The sequence below is a fragment of the Ascaphus truei genome, chromosome 4 (assembly GCF_040206685.1).
Source record: "Ascaphus truei isolate aAscTru1 chromosome 4, aAscTru1.hap1, whole genome shotgun sequence".
NCBI lineage: Eukaryota > Metazoa > Chordata > Amphibia > Anura > Ascaphidae > Ascaphus > Ascaphus truei.
This window is the reverse complement of record NC_134486.1, coordinates 121652749-121670618: the sequence shown is the minus strand read 5'-3', so window position 1 is coordinate 121670618 and position 17870 is coordinate 121652749. Positions and strand designations below refer to the sequence as shown.

At 39.1% G+C, this 17870-nt stretch overlaps 1 protein-coding gene across 5 annotated transcripts in view; it reads left to right on the top strand.

The window, feature by feature from the left end:
- STXBP5 (syntaxin binding protein 5) overlaps positions 1-17870 on the top strand; it is a 485695-nt gene that overhangs the window by 425532 nt on the left and 42293 nt on the right. The window contains exons 18-21 of one of the 5 annotated variants that reach the window (XM_075596528.1): positions 2391-2542; positions 6637-6699; positions 15106-15165; positions 15262-15309. In XM_075596528.1, the coding sequence (XP_075452643.1) occupies positions 2391-2542; positions 6637-6699; positions 15106-15165; positions 15262-15309 (323 nt within the window). Of the gene's footprint in view, positions 1-2390; positions 2543-6633; positions 6700-15105; positions 15166-15261; positions 15310-17870 lie in introns of all 5 variants that reach the window. The other 4 variants (XM_075596527.1, XM_075596529.1, XM_075596531.1 and 1 more) reach the window with 4 other exon arrangements.

Genomic DNA, 17870 nt, shown 5'->3' with positions numbered 1-17870 from the left:
CCAACCAATATACTGAATAACATGGCTCCTCCCAACCAGTATAATGAATAACATGACTCCTCCCAACCAATATACTGAATAACATGGCTCCTCGCAACCAGCATACTGAATAACATGGCTCCTTCCAACCAGTATACTGAATAACATGGCTCCTCCCAACCAGTATACTGAATAACATGGCTCCTCTCAACCAATATACTGAATAACATGGCTCCTCCCAACCAGTATAATGAATAACATGACTCCTCCCAACCAATATACTGAATAACATGGCTCCTCGCAACCAGTATAATGAATAACATGACTCCTCCCAACCAATATACTGAATAACATGGCTCCTCCCAACCAGTATAGTGAATAACATGACTCCTCCCAACCAGTATACTGAATAACATGGCTCCTCCCAACCAGTATACTGAATAACATGGCTCCTCCCAACCAGTATACTGAATAACATGGCTCCTCCCAACCAGTATAGTGAATAACATGACTCCTCCCAACCAGTATAGTGAATAACATGACTCCTCCCAACCAGTATAGTGAATAACATGACTCCTCCCAGCTTTGAGAACTGGAATTCCATGTATGCACAAGAACACAAGGAGGCCTGAAGCACACTCGCAGGATATCTCCGGTATTACCAGCTAGCGCTATCCAGCTCGGTAACCCGTGTAAGTCCACCAGGGCCGTCCTGTCTCTTGTCCATTTATAAAAGTCACTGCATAATAATGAGAAAAAAATGGCAACTGCACACCAAGGTTATTCACCACTTCAGCGGTAACATACCACGTTTTATTAGTTTCAACAGTGTAGAAGATACGTGAGCATAACGTTACATGGGGGAAACCCTTGCTTCGTCTGTTTACATCTATGTGCAATGGGACAAGTACATTCTTCATAATGGAGAGAGCACAACAACTATACATGTTTCAGTTACATATTAGGTACTCATCCGGAATTGTTGAACGCTGGGGTCATCAGTTCTGTACGTTTCTTATATGCTTTAAGAAAACCGTCTAAACAGTGGCACATGGTATTGCTTCCAGTGAGGAAGAATGCAGGAATACTTTGCACTAGAGCAGGGGTGGTCAACAGCAGACCTCAAGGGCCACCAATAGGTCAGGTTTTCATGATAACCCTGCTTCAGCACAGGTGGCTCAATGTGCTGAAGCAGGGATATCCTTACAACCTGACCTGTTGGTGGCCCTTGAGGACTGGAGTTGGCCACCCCTACACTAGTATATAATAGAGGTCACTCAGCTTTGTCTGGTCTTTTTTATTCATGCATCTGAATTTTACATTGAAAGGGGGCTGAAATGAAAGGGAACAAATGAAGGGACAACAAAAAATATATCTACAGTATACACTGTGTACAGTATACACACAGCACATTAAACACTCCTGTTTTGCCTTTTAATAACATAGGACACGTCGATAAACTGCCTAGACATTAAAGCAGCAATCCCCACTACTTGAATTTACATTTTTTTTAACTTTTTTATTTTTTTTTGCAAAATCAGAACTGGTAGTTTTCCCCCAGGGCTGAACCGCGCTATGTTTAGCTTTGGTGACTGCCTGTTTCCTAAATATTTACCTCTTTATGTGATTCTAGTCCCTTTTGTGAAATTCAAAATGGCCACCATCAAGCCTCCAAAGCTGCAATTTCATCAGAGCATGACATTACATAGCTTCCTTTTGGATGACCCCAGCAGCCATCTTTGATTTTACTTTAAACTTATTGGCACATTAAAAGCTAAATATATTGGGAACCAAGCTTGAAATAGCACGGTTCAGTTGTGGTGGATCCCTAGATTTCAAATTCTTAAAAAAAAAATTTTTAAATGCGTAACAACCCTGACATTCCTAAAATGGGGGAATTGCTGCTTTAGGGCCCATATTTGCTAAGCAGCTCTGTTCCAGATTTTTTTTTTTAGTCCTTTCAAGTGAATGGGCCATAAGGATTCTTCCCGTGCTGAAAAGTGTCTTGTGAAATAGAACTACTTGGTAAATAATATTATTATATATTTATTTTTTTGTATTTACCCAAATACACAGGAGGGTATTTATTTTTGTCTCCCAATTGCAAATCTGGGGCCAAACTAGTGCAAAAGAAGTGCGCCAGATCTATGAAAGAAAAACTTTAGTTTCTTTACATGCAATTTATTTATTTAATAAATCTGTTGCTTTTTTTGCATTGGTTTTGCTCCAGTTTTGTAGCTGTGAGACTTTTTTAAATATCCCCCCGAAGTTCCACTCTTTTATTTGAAATACCACATATGGCTCATACACTCTCTTTTTTTTTTTTCTAGAACAGTCTATTTGGGAATAAGAGTCCCTGTGCGATTAACCCTTCTCTTATATTATATCTTCCTTCCTCCCCCCACCTCCAGAGTAGTTCTTGGCAACTGCAACGGTATTGCGATGGTTGATTACATTCAGAAAACCATTCTCTTGAACCTTGGTACGATTGAATTATACGGCTCCAATGACCCCTACCAGAGACAGCCGCGGTCTCCACGCAAAACACGGCAACCCTCAGGAGGTAAGAAGCCTTGATGACTTCATATGCATTTTTTTTTAGTGCATGCAAATTGCTAAAACAACCACCTGCAGGTAAAGCAGCCATTTTCCCCTACTCGATCATATTTGACTAGCCCCCTACTTCGCCCACGCCCACTTTGTTTTGCATGGATGGGAAGCAAGGGACCACCTGTTCTGAAACACATTAATTTCAGCTCAGGGAACTCTGTGGTTGCTGTGATACATACCTGTAAATGTATCGCTGGTACCATTGTATTGTATTGGCCAGTAGGAGACCACACCGTGCATAACAATTGTATGCCAGCCTTTGTAATTCTGTCACGCGTTGAATCCTTCTATGATTAGGATTCTTAGAGGTGAGCAAAACTTTCCTACTTCAAGAGATTTACTGCAATGTATTTATTATTTAAGAAATTCATGAATAGGCAAAACATTTGAGTGCAATCTATCACTTTTATTTAACTTTTAATTTAAAATAAATTTTTATATATATATATATATATATATATATAAAATTCCCCTGAAATGTTGGCTCGAAATACGATATTCGCTGTTGGCAATTTTTTATGCCAACATCGAATGTCCAAAATGTGTAAAGTTTGTGAATTTCTACGAAGGTTTTGCCATCTGTATTCTGTGTTATAAGGACAGAAGAGGGGATGGGTATACTTGCCAACACACATGTGCGTGTGCGCGTCTAGAAGGTATCTAAAAGGCAATTATCAGTATTTTCCTTATGTGTCAAGGTTAAATGCATTTAACTATGTGAAAAATCTCATGTTTATATGATCACGTGATGTAATGAAGTATTTGAACATCAATTTTTACTATGAGACACAGAAGATAGGACCAGGAACTATTAGTGTTTATTCCTTTTCCTTATTGTTTCCTCACCAAGTCCAAGAAATGACAATGTACAAAATACTTCTCAGTCCTGATAAGGTTCCCACTTTCTGTTACCCTCAGCGTGTAAAGCAACAGTATGTGAGCAACAGTAATAGTGAGGCACATTACATGATGCACAAACAAGAAATGGTTGGGACTTTTATATTTATCATAATATTTTCTTCTAATATAGCGCTGACAGTGTACGCAGGGCTGTACCTAGCATTTTGCAGTCACAATGCCTCGTAGAGCTTACAATATAATGTCGGTGCCTGATGCACAGGGAGATAAAGGGAGTTACCCAAACACAAGGCACTGACACTGGGTTTCGAACCAGAAGGCCCTGCTTCAAATGCAGTGTCATTATTTTCAGTCGGCACCTTTACTCACTGAACCACTCCTATCATACGCAGAGCTAATATTTTGGCAATGACAGAACTGGTAAAGGTTGTCATTGAAAAAAGTAATAGTGTGAAGGTAAGTTTTCTTTCTATTGCATGGAGTAACACTGAGAAAACAGGCAACCCATTTCAATGCAGAACTATATAAGTAGAATAGTGTTTTGTTTCTGTTTTTCCTTTATCTTTCCCGCCTCCATTTTGTCTTCTCCTTCTTTAACTTGCATGTAAATACGGTGTTTTTGTGTGAATAATAACTCGCGTAACATCTATGCTTATTAATTTCTGACCAGCAGCTTTTTATGTCCCCCCCATATTATTCTGGTGTTTCTGGCTTTCCTTTTTTCATTGCTTCATTAAGGGATGCTGACTGTGGCTTCTTGCATGTGCGGCCTTTCTAGCTTATATTCTGAGTCTGGGAAAAACCGTCGCTCCTCTTACATAAGTAAGTCATCTCACGGCAATTGAACACCATTCCGTACTGCAACTGCACACCACTCTTGCCTGCCCTCATAATTCTTTCATCCTTTTGACCAATAGGGTTGCTTGTATTATTATGGTGGTTATGTGGGGGTGAATAAGGCTACTTCAAGAGGATTTTACTTGTCAAGTATATAGTTGAACATTCTGACTTTAGTAAAAAAGGGAAAAATAGGGGGGCGCGGGAGGGGATCCCGGCACTCACTGACCATAAAAGATTGACAAAAAACTAGGGATATGCCAAAATTGAAATATTTAATTATGTAAGTACAAGAACAAAACTTTGGAACAGTTCTTATTTTAGTGTTTTATTTTCTTTTTGTCACTTTTTGTCTGTTACAAGATGAACCAGTAAATGGCTCCGGCGTCAAATGATGTTGCGGGGTCATGTGACGTCATGTTGCGTGACCCAACAGTGTCATTTGATGCTGGTTTCCATAGCAACACATTGCCGAAGAAAAATGCCACATTAACTTGTAATAGAGGAAAAAAGCAGGGCACTGTTAGTAAATTGCTCATTCAAGATAAGAGCTGTAAACACACCTAAAGGGAGTCCAGCACCTTTAAAAAATATGTTTTGTTTTTTAAATATCCAAAAAAAAATCCAATAAAAGTAGAAACAGGTAATAAGAAAGTGAAGGTACTTGTACCCTGTACTCTTTTATACTGTTTTAGTGTGACCACTGAATCAAGGGTTTTAAGACTTAGTTTTTGTTGCAGAAAACATTATTCCCCGACTTGGACCAAAATGTTTTATCCTATTCATACAGCTTTTGTAAAACTTTTATAATATCTTATCTAGGAAAGAGGGACAATAGTAGATACTTTTATTTGATCAATTTTAGGCCCCTAGCATATACAGTAGAATGTGAAGTAATGTTCCCCTTGCTCAGGGTATGAATGGGCTGAAATGTTCTCTAGCTAGGGTAAGAAAGCTTTATAAAATATTGACTAGATCTCAACACCTTCATTTCTTATAGACACTGAAGTGAAAGTCTCAGTTATAGTAGAAGATCTAATAGTTCACTGTTTCAATAACTCACAAAGCTGTGCATGCCGCTTTATCAGAGATGGGCACAGGTAAATGGGGATGAAGACCCCCTATGATGTAGCCACTATGTCTTGCGGTCAGGCAATCCAGGGCCCCCAATGACATAGTGGCTACTTTGTGTCTTTGTTTGTACTTGTTTGTCAGGGGAAATCGCGCTTCGCGCTTCTGGGGAGTGCAGAATGCAATCCGACACGTAATGTAATGGAAAGAGGAGGACTCCTCAACCATGTGATCGTTCTGAGGAGCGGTCTCGTGATCGTGATTTGCCAGAGGGGTTGCGGCACGCTGTAGCTGCGGACCCTCTGACACCCAAAGGGATAAAAGCTGAAAATAGTATTCATGTTCAAAAATCCCGGAGAAAGAAGAAGTGGTTATTCGGAGAAAGTAATATACAGTTGTCCCAAGGTGACAGATGCAAAAGTACAACTGGAAAAATATTAAAAGAGGGGTCATTATGGTATTTTGTATAGATTGCTACGAAGAAAAAAAAAATCTTCTCGTTATCCATTGAGTAGGATTAGGATTACATCCCCTAGTGTATTGCCATATTTGACAGGCCTCACCAGTGAATTTACAATCGAATATAGAAACATGTCTTGGGTACTAGTTATCCATGGTCAGAGAAATGGTACAGGATGACAGCTTTAACACTACTCATCTAATCGATGGTGTTTTCTTAAACTACAGTACTTTAAAGCTTGATAAAATGAATTACTTATTTAATAGGAGAATGTCTTCCGTCTTGTCCGACTCTCTGCATCATTTTACACTAAACCATCACAATGGCCAACGATCAACATTGGCCAGCCTATTGAATGGTTGATACCATCCTGTAAGCACTATAGTAGTATTGTAGCTAGAAGAGCATGCAGAGTTCTTACAACTAATAGCATTGTTGGAAAGAACTTTGCTTCCCCCAAGTGGAGGAACACAGTACGTCGTAACTGATCTTCTTTGTATCTTGTATAAGAACCAACCTTTTATCAGCCATAAAATACTATTATAATACCTACGCCTGGTTAATAAGCGAAGAGGTTAAAGAAACTCTATTCAGCATAAGGTATATTTTCCACTCAACCTACGGTGCCTACATTTGTCGATGCTTTATCTTTTATTTGATTCAGCATCAGATATTTATAAGACTATCGTTGAAGTAATACAATTTACGTTTTCTTTCTAGCATACTGTATGCTGTTTTCTGTGTATTTTCATTTATTTGTTGTAGTTGAAAGTGTATATTACTTTTGCATTTTAATGATCATGGGTTGTATGTCTCAGCAGGTCTTTGTGACATTAGTGAAAGCACCATAGCATCAGAGGATCGTTGCAAATCCCCTACTTCAGGTAATCTCGAATATCTTTGCATTACATCTCGGCGTGGTGGAAATCAATGCATGTTCTTCTAATTTACTAACTATACTTACAATTCCATTTCTATAGCGTTGTTCTTCTCATGGTTTTAACTTTGCTGTATATGTACAGGCATACCCCGCATTAACGTACGCAATGGGACCGGAGCATGTATGTAAAGTGAAAATGTACTTAAAGTGAAGCACTACCTTTTCCCCACTTATTGATGCATGTACTGTACGGCAATCGTCATATACGTGCATAATTGATGTAAATAACGCATTTGTAACAGGCTCTATAGTCTCCCCGCTTGTGCACAGCTTCGGTACAGGTAGGGAGTCGGTATTGCTGTTCAGGACGTGCTGACAGGCGCATGCGTGAGCTGGCGTTTTCCTATTGAGCGATATGTACTTACTCGCGAGTGTACTTAAAGTGAGTGTCCTTAAACCGGGGTATGCCTGTACAGGTGCAGGTATATCCATTTGTACTCGGCAGCTCCAAAGGAATCACTGTGATATCATCTCTAATGTAAATATGAGTCAACAAACACAATTGTTTCCCAGTATACCAATGTTTTAGTGAAAAGAAAAGCTTATAAAGCGATTTAAGAAATGACATAGGACACTATTTAATGCCTGCCTGAATATATACATTGTGTAGATATCTCCAGCAATAGAATGATTTAGTCCTTATTGCTAGTTTTCCTAATTTTGCCGGGCTCTATACAAGGACCATGTCTAGATAAAGCACCTTCTACATCAGTATTTCTCGACCAGCGTTTCAGGTCTTCTAAGAGTGTTGTTGAATAATCCGATGATGGTTCCCTGGGGGGTGGGGGAGCGGGGGGGGGGGGGGGAGATATGATGTTATTTTAGTGTACTGCAAAGGAGAGATTTGTATTATATTTAAAATAATATCAGGAATTATTTATTAAAACAATGAACATTGTTATAAAATGAACTGAAAATGTATCATGTAATAGTAATTAAATATTTTTTTTACATTATAATACTGTACATAACCCTGACTGCACGCCTATAAATTGTAAACTCATCTACCCTCAACGCTTCCTCTTAATTTTGTTTAATTATTGTAATGTAAAGTTAAAAATACTATTCTTGTTTGTTCTTTGGATCTGTCCTTCTCCTTGTCCCCTCAGCAATTGCAGACTTTGCAGACACGGAACTCTGATTTGTAAGACCTTATGTACCATTAACAGTAAATGTAGCCTGCTGTAGAAAATGTATTACCTCCAAAGAGATTACCATATCACCTGATATTGATGTTAATTAAAATAGAATTATTTATTGCTAGAGAGCCATGCAGAATGAGATGGAGTCAGTGCTACCATATGGGGAAGTGGAGCGGAACAGTCTAGTAAGGTACTATTCTGCTCTTAACTAGAACCGAAATGTTCAATACAGTGCTACAGATCCTGTGAAGAGTGATATTGGTATTGTTTCCAGTATCAGGAACACTTAATGATAAAATACATTTTCTGGAGACTATTATTATTTATTATTCTACTCTTATGTTTTTAAGAAAGGTCGTGGCATAATAATGGCATAGGTGAATCATTTGTATATGGGTAGCCTATTATAAGAGTAGGCAGGCCACCATTAGCAACGGCAAAAAGAGGAGAAACTTGTTTTTTTACACTGGATGTGACACAAGCAAATCTAGGATAGTTATCAGATGTTCTTTCTTATACTGTATTGTCACCTCTGCTGCTGTTTGGAGCATCTGTTCCCTGGTGGTTGGAAATGTAATTGGTGTTGCCATCTAAAATCGTGATGTTATTCATTCAAGTAGTGTCACAGCGTCAGGGCAAATGATATGGTTTTTTTTAAGGGGGTCTTGCAATAATGTGAATATTTAGTGTACAGAATGTGATCTCTTTAGAAACACCTAGTTCACTGCTCATTTAAATTGAAAATAAATTATGTAGAGTTGGTATCTGCTGTGCAAAGAGCAAATCTTAGCATTGTTAAGTCTAAGGCTGAGTCCCCGTGGCAGTGGGCGGCGCGTGCGGCGGTTACTTATATAGATATATGTAAGTCCCCGTTCACGCGGTGCGCGCGGCGCTCGTGCGCGGGCACACGCTCACCTGCGCTCGGTGCTTAGGTAAACAAAAAAATTATACTTTCAAGCGCACTCAATGCCCCCCCCCACGCGCAAATGCCAGGACACCCGGCGCTCATGCTTGGAGCGCTCTCCAAGCATGAGTGCGCCAAGCGCCAGCAGGGACTCGGCCTAACATGGCAAACATAGGGGTCAATAGGGAATTTCTACAGAGAACGACCACTTTGGCTGCTGTAGAATAAGCCCCGTAGCATTGTTACTATAGAAGTACCATAAATACTTTTGCACTACCTACTTTTTTAAGGGGAAGAGTACACACGTTTGGAAGGAATTAGGCGATTGTTTAATAAGTGGAACTTGATTTTTTTGGCATAATTTAATCGTACAAGTAGATGAATATCCATTCTATTTTACTGAAGATATCATGTACAAGAAATAACGTCATTTAAGTAACGCGATCAAAAGAGAGAGAGAAAAAGCTAATCTGATCCACGTGAATAACCAAATTGAACATAAGGCTTTTTTCTTTATGATATTCCAGCATTTAAATCATGTTGTTACATTTTCAGGATTAATGACTAAATTAGCACATTGGACACTGTCTGCTTGAAACACACACTGGATTAAATCATATATTTTTGGTTTGCAAAGGTGTCTCCTTTGCAGCCAGCACATTTCAAATTCCTCCAATAAAGAAGATGGATGGTACAGTCAAACAAATATGCTCTTGTTTTTGTTTTATATGGTTGGAGAGTTAACTACAACTCACCCGAAAGCTTGACATGAAAATGCTAAATATGGTTATGCAAGTGATTCCTTTAAAGGCTGCTTCTCCAACAGATTCCCATATGCATCATAAGGGTGCCTTGTATTTACAACTACTGTTGCACATTTCTACGAGCCTCTAAATAATTACTATGAACGTGAGACCTTCTGTTGTTAGTTACCAAGGCTAAGTCAAAGGGAGCCGGCAACAAGGTAACCAAAAAGCCTGATCAGGAACTGTTTGCAGAAATGATATTGCAACTCCGTATCCTATAAGCCCTGTATCCTCACAAGCCCTTTATCCCCTGTACCCAATTTTCCAACTCGATCTGTCTATGAAATGTCTGTGAATTCACTGTATAACCCTGATCTTTTAATGTAACCATGTATTTTTTAGAACTCTGTGCACAGGACATACTTGAAAACGAGAGGTAACTCTCAATGTATTACTTCTTGTTAAACATTTTTATAAATAAATAAATAAAATATATAAGGCACGTTGGTTGAAATAAGTTATATAGTTATTCCCAGTGTCACCGATACACTGCATTATGTTTAATAGTAGGGGGCAAAAATAGCATATTTGCTTATTTGCATATCTTCTACAGGGCCCTAAACTCTCGTAATTCCCCCCATTGTCATGTTATTCGTAGGTTACGCTGCATAAAAGTATTCTGGGTAGTGACTTGCAAGTGAGCCACCGTTATCTTTCACTTTATTACATGAAATCCGTAGAGCGTTTGCCTGCTACATTAAACGGAAAACAAAATAGAGGGAAAGCAAATGTGCCCTCTTATTAATGCTACAGGATTAAGGTATACCCATGTTTATTATGATTTGGGAACCAAATGTTATTTTTGACATTGAATACTTCTATTTCAGAGCATCAAATACCCTTTTCATTATAATATTACCATGCTGAACATTTATAATAAATTAGTTTTTCTGATTAAAATAGATTATTCTTCTCACATGCCTATAAATATGTTTCATATCCCAATGCATACTTTCTCCCTCTGGATGTATAAATGTGGAGATTAAATTTGCTATTAAATAGAAAACTATAAGTTAAGGCAAATTCAATGCATGCTGAGAGTACGTTACATTGTGTTTTGATTCCTTCAAGACATTACATTTTGCAAAAATACCCACATTATGTTCTAAAAAATGAAGTCACATCTACAGTATTGTAAATCAAGACAGTTTCTGTTAAAAAATCATTGTATTAATGAAATATGAACGGTGTCTTGGAGAGGAAAATGCTACATATGCCTAAAACGTTGCAATTCTGAACAAAGTGCACAGTAGTAGTGAGTACTGCTCATTGCTCAAGTGTTTAACACTTGGAACAAGGAAGCAGGAACTAAACATAAGGACATTAGACTTAGTAGGTTTGCTGAGTCGGTAGTCATAATGTTCTCTATACCATTCATTGAGAAAGTGGCTTTTCTTTGAATAGTATATTATGAGTGAGAATTTGACCTTGGTCTGAAATGGGAAGTCCAGAAATTAGATTAAATAGAAGAAACCAAAAATATACTTTTTAGCAGCTGGAATGTTTTTAACCAGTTGGGTGCCCTAATGACATTCACAGCACATTACAAGAGCCAGTACTCTGGTGACCCTTGTTATGTTCAGTGAACATTATCCCTATGTTGCTTTGTTTGCAGAAAACCACGTTCAGTAGTGTAAAGGACGACCCTCCTCTTCCATGCATGCCACGGCTAATTGTAGAAGGCTTCCCTAAGGCTGCGCTTATTGAGCCGGCGACAGCGACGTGACTGTGACGTTGATGTCACGCTGCGGTCGCTGTAAAAATCAAATTGACTTGACTTCCAGCGATCACGACCAAGCCGTCACGTCGCTTCTACTATAAGCGCATGCGACGGCAGCAATACATTTGTTTTGCCGTGACGTCGCGTCACCGGCACTATAAGCGCAGCCTAAGTTGGTTCTTTTGATGCTCGATGTGGAAGTACCTGCAATTACAACTGCAAAAAAAGTGTGTATTACTGTATATATTTATACATTGTGCCACTCACTATTTCCTTTTTCATAGAGCCTGCATACTGTACTTAGCATTATTTCTTTATTTAAACTTTTACTGAATGACACAAGGTGGTTTATGTTTTGGAGTTTAATTGACAATTGGTTTGTGAAAAAGACGGGTTTGGGCACGTCACCTTCCATGACAGCTCGTGATTTTGTTTTGATACAAGACACCAAATATATACATAATTTGTGTGTGTGTATGTATGTGTGTGTGTGTATATATATATATATATATATATATATATGCAAATACAACTGTATGCTCATCTGCATGTCTTAGGCAGGTCTGCAACCCCGCCTTTCCCCATTATCACCCAGCATACAGCACTTCCACTGCAGCAAGGGATTCTGGGAAATGACATGCAAATGAGCACACAGTGTCACTTTTTGCCTCAATAACCATTTTTAACATGGTTCCCTATAGGCTTAAGCTTGCTGCATGGTCACAGCTTTGAGCACAGCCAGGGTTAAGGTGCATACCCAGAAAACCACCCACAGACAGCTGTTTCGACCTTTATGGGTCTCATCAGTGTGGGGTTGATTTTGTGGGTGGTTTTCTGGGTATGCACCTTAACCCTGGCTGTGCTCAAAGCTGTGACCATGCAGCAAGCTTAAGCCTATAGGGAACCATGTTAAAAATGGTTTTTGAGGCAAAAAGTGACACTGTGTGCTCATTTGCATGTCATTTCCCAGAATCCTTTGCTGCAGTGGAAGTGCTTTATGCTGGGTGATAATGGGGAAAGGCGGGGTTGCAGACCTGCCTAAGACATGCAGATGAGCATACAGTTGTATTTGCATATTTGCTTTCCTGTGGAGGGTTTTTGTCACTTTTTTTACTCACCATAACTTAACTCAGTATTATGGTATAGCCTATCCCATAGCCTCTTTGCATACCCAGTTAAAATCAACCCCACACTGATGAGACCCATAAAGGTCGAAACAGCTGTCTGTGGGTGGTTTTCTGGGTATGCACCTTAACCCTGGCTGTGCTCAAAGCTGTGACCATGCAGCAAGCTTAAGCCTATAGGGAACCATGTTAAAAATGGTTTTTGAGGCAAAAAGTGACACTGTGTGCTCATTTGCATGTCATTTCCCAGAATCCCTTGCTGCAGTGGAAGTGCTGTATGCTGGGTGATAATGGGGAAAGGCGGGGTTGCAGACCTGCCTAAGACATGCAGATGAGCATACAGTTGTATTTGCATATATATATACAGTGTTCGACAAACCTATACACTACCGACACGTTTGATTCGAGCACGGCTAGCACCGCAAGCCGGGGGATGCCCCGGCGTGCTAGCCGCACTCCCTCAGCGTGATGCGCGGTCACGCGTTGTCCCGCGATGTGCGGGCGGCGGCAGGGGGTTCCAGGGGACCCGGCGGACCCGGCAGCGGGAGGGAGAGCGCCCCGATCGGAGGGCGCTCTTCCGCTGCTTCGGCGCGCGCCCGGCACCCTCCGGCGCGCGCCAGGTTACTGCTGCGGCCGAGAACGGGCAAATGCTCGAATAAACTCGGCCGCAGAAGTACATTTGCTCGCCCCGGGCGAGTGGATTTAACCCCCGGGCGAGTAAATATTGGCCCAAGCAGCACACGTTTGGTACTAGGTGGTGAGTAGATTTTTTTGTGTGGCGAGTAGATGTTTTGGTGATTTGTCAACCACTATATATATATATATATATATACACATACCAGATTGGGGTCCAGCATGTTCTATTCATATGGTATAAGCATCTGTTTTTTGCCTGGATAGTAATGTGCCAACTGCCATCTCTCATTCATATATATATATATATATATATATATATATATATATATATATATATACATATATATATATATATATATATACATATATATATCAGTATGTGGTTCACACTTTGTTTGCAAATTTCTCTCAAATTTCACATTTTCGCATTGCTGAAAACTTTTATCCAATCTTTTGCCTGATTTTTTTTACAAAATTGCAGTATATTTTTTTTTTTTACAAAATTGCAGTATATGTGAGGTCAAATGACCTGCTCGTTGACTTTTAATGCTCGGTTGATGTTTTTGTGATTTTTTTGGGGGGGAGGGGGGTGGAGGTAGAGGATAGAGCGGAAAAACATTTCAACTTCAGTGACCCTTTTGCATATCTCTAATACTGATAAAGCCCAACGTAATGGGAAAAACAGGACTGTGCGCTAAAGTGGATGTCTTTTCATAGCATCGTGTGACAGATGTACAGTAGTAGTTGGAGGAGCAAGAAGAAGGAGATGTCACAAAGTCAGATATTGGTCTCTGGTTTAGGATGTCCCTTAATGTGTGAATGTTTGGGGATCGGGCCAGTGGATGTAAGGCACAGATCTCTAAAAGCGCTCGGAAAGGAAGGAGGAAGTTAATAAAGAATAAGAGAAGCATAGATTTCAGGCAGAACACTAGGGGCGTTATAGAGATACAGATGTAGCAAGACTTACTGTTTTAGGCACCGTGGCAAGCCGCGGGACCACGACTGCCCCAGGCGCTGGAGGACTATTGCTGTGGTGGGTCCGATCCAGAAGCATGGACTCCCCGCAGTGCGACCGCGGCACCACTATCTTCAGCTGCGGCTCCGGTGACAGTAAGCATAGCTACATCTGTACAGCATTAGAGAAACTACACATGAATCAAGAATGGTAAAGGATAGTGGGACCAATGGAGATATTTACACAGAGGGGGAGATGAGCCAAATGGCAGTATTCCTAATATTGGAAGTTAGCGTTATACAGTTGTGCCTGAGCAGCAACAGATGGGGGCTTTAGATTGTGGCTCTGGTTGTGCTCTGGAAGGTATGTGCCACTCAAAAGACTTGTCTGTCAGCCTTTACTGAGCCATAAAGCTGCAATGGCCCAGCAGTAAGGTTAGTTGGGTTTCAGTGTTAAATCACCAACACATTCTCTGGTATTTTAATAGTGTGTTGAGCAATTGCTTAACACTTCTGAACGGGAAATATCATTGACTGTTGGAAGGCCAAATTACAGAGCATGTGTATGAAAATCTTTAATAGTGGCTACTTTGGTTAAGTCTTAAATACTATATTACTTCACTTACTCTTCAATGCTAACTTCATAATACAGCGTGTTATCTCAACGGAAAGGAAAATTGAAATGTTTTTGTTGGAAGGAGTAAGTTGCGTCATTGCTTTAGCAGGTAGTGTATGAGCATGGGTAGCATAAAGTATTATTTTAGGAAATCGAAATATTTGACATGCGTTTGATTTTGGATTGGCAAAAAATATATATCTTAACTTGCATTGAAAGAGAGAAATAATGTTGATACTTTATTACAACTGATTCTATATTTTAGAAGGGAACCTGACATTAAGTGACAGACTGCATACTGTATGCATTTACTTTAATGTATTTATTAACAACAATTATTAACCTTGCTTTTCTAATACATCAGTGGTATCGTATACAGATTTCATTTTGAGCATGATTTGATTTGACAGTTGTATTTCTGCAATAAATCTTGTCTTCACTTGTATAGGTTGTGCCTCTTCCACTTCTTCTGATGACGAACAATCAATGAATAAATTTATAGAAAAGGGTACAGTATGTTTGTTGTTCACAACATTACACAATTTGTTTCCGCGTCATTCTGATTATTAGATTTTGACATCTTGTATTAAAATGTTATTTGCAGTGAAGATCAAGGGCAGGAAGTTTTCCAAGGCGGTAGTCACTGATCTAGGTAGGAGAGACAAAATTCTCTGTTGCTGTATTGCAATGTCTTCTTTCTCTATACAAAACTAACCAAAAGGGACATTGCAATTGCTACTTTGATTGCAAAATGGTAATCCTCTGTGTTGCTTCTGTTTTGAGGTTTGTGGGGCTCAATGATTAACAACAATCACGGAGTCTGGGTATATAATTATTCCTCTATTTCTCTTGATTTGGTACAATACATTCTTTCTCTTGATTTGGTGGAATATTGGCTTGGGAAATATCAAGGTTCATTCAATGCATTCTTTATGTTATGATTATAGTCTGCTGCTCCCAATGTCATGTCCTGTCATTTACCTATATAAACATAGCTTCTATCGGGCATACCAATTTCATTCAATCTCATCCAATGCTAATGAACACACGTTATTTAAACTTTTCCGAGATACCCAAGTACATCTGTTGTATTTTTGGATTGAACCTTGTTATTTTGCCAATAAGGGACCTGGTGAATGGGTTAGCACACATGGTCACTTGTGAAACTTGGCTTATGGCATGTGGTATCAGGCAAGGTTTTGACTTGATTTTCTTCTTATGGGAAGAGGTAGCTGTCTTGAAACGTTAATCTGGCAGATAAATGCTAACCTTGATGTTTTATCTTTTTATGTACTGACCGTAGTGGTGATTGGTTGAAAAATCATAAATAACGTATACATTTCATTGGTCTGTTATTTAATTATAACGTGATCAGTTCAATGGCACTGCTTATTACCAATGATGTTGCTATTCCTTCAGACTGTAAGTATTCTCCAGAGTGCAGCACTTCTGGAGTTATATGTTCTCAGGTATGGTATTTGATCTGGAGTTAAACCAGATTCATAGCCCGATGAATAAAGGTTTTAGTTTAAACAAAGAGTGGTGTAGGAACTCACATTTTTCAACTTGTTACAGGTGTATTAAAATCGTATTATTGTATGGAATAAAAAGAAACATTGTTATGGGTAGTAACACATAGAGTTATACCGTACATCTGAATAAGAGACATGCAAGTGCTCGAAATTGATGTCCAACTACATATAAGAAGGTTTGTTGGTTTGTTAAAGGTACAATTCTCTGTTATCCTATGTGTAAAAAAAAAATACTGTTATTGTCACAATTCAGTTAAACTTTGTAAACTCTGTACAGGTTTTTCTCATTTTCCTTTTCTATGATATAGCATGTAAATTGTGGATCCTTGCTCCATAAGAAAATAATGGCTTTGACTCTATTGGGGGATCTGTGTATCCACACAGAGAACGTGTGTTCTAACGCACTGCACTGTTTTTTGGTGCGCAGTGCATGCTGGTTCATACCTCCCAGACCATTTGGTCCAACATATTAGACAAATGTAAAAATGCATCAAAGTTGGTGAGTTTAAAAAAAATGCCATGTAGGTTGTGCAGAGGTGATGTATAGGAAACATGTCTCAAATTGGAGAACATTTAATTGTATACAGATCTGTAAAAGGTTAAACTGGGGAGCATCATAAGAAGACTCGTCTATAGAACTGTTAACATGTAATGTTTACTGTATAAGCACGGGACAATAAAAAAAAGTAGATTCCATTTTGAAGAACATTAGAATGATGGTGTTTTTGTAGCACATTTTCTGCAAATATAGCTGTCACTAATGAATCCACATTTGAGGGAAAATAGTGAGAATTTAGAAGCTCCTTGTAGGAAATGTAAGGCCTGTGAAGGTATTTTAGTGCCGTGATATAGTTACATAGTTACATAGTAGATGAGGTTGAAAAAAGATGTACGTCCATCAGTTCAACCTATGCTAAATTTAGACAACAGATACCTTATCCTATATCTATACTTACTTATTGATCCAGAGGAAGGCAAACAAAAAACCCCATTAAGGGGAAAAATTAATTCCTTCCTGACTCCAAGAATTGGCAATCGGATTAATCCCTGGATCAACATCCTTCCAATGTATACTTATTTGGTATATCCCTGTATACCTTTCCCATCTAAAAAGATGTCCAACCTTTTTTTTTAACAAATCTATTGTATCTGCCATCACAGTCTCCGTGGGTAATGAATTCCACATTTTAACTGCCCTTACTGTAAAGAACCCTTTCCTTTGTTGCTGGTGAAATTTCCTTTCCTCCAACCTTAAGGGATGGCCCCGAGTCCTTTGTACTGCCCGTGGGATGAATAGTTCTTTTGAAAGCTCCTTGTATTGTCCCTGAATATATTTGTATATAGTTATCATATGCCCTCTTAGACGCCTCTTTTCTAATGTAAATAAATCTAATTTAGCTAGCCTCTCCTCATAAGTTAGAATGTCCATCCCCTTTATTAATTTGGTGGCTCTTATCTGCACTCTCTCTAGTTCCATAATGTCTTTTCTTAGGATTGGTGCCCAAAATTGTACTCCATATTCAAGGTGTGGTCATACTAATGCTTTGTAAAGGGGCATAATTATGTTTACTTCCCTTCCATCCATTGCCCGTTTGATGCAAGATAAGATCTTGTTTGCCTTTGCAGCTACTGCATGACATTGGGCACTATTGCTAAGCCTGCTGTCTACAAGCACTCCTAA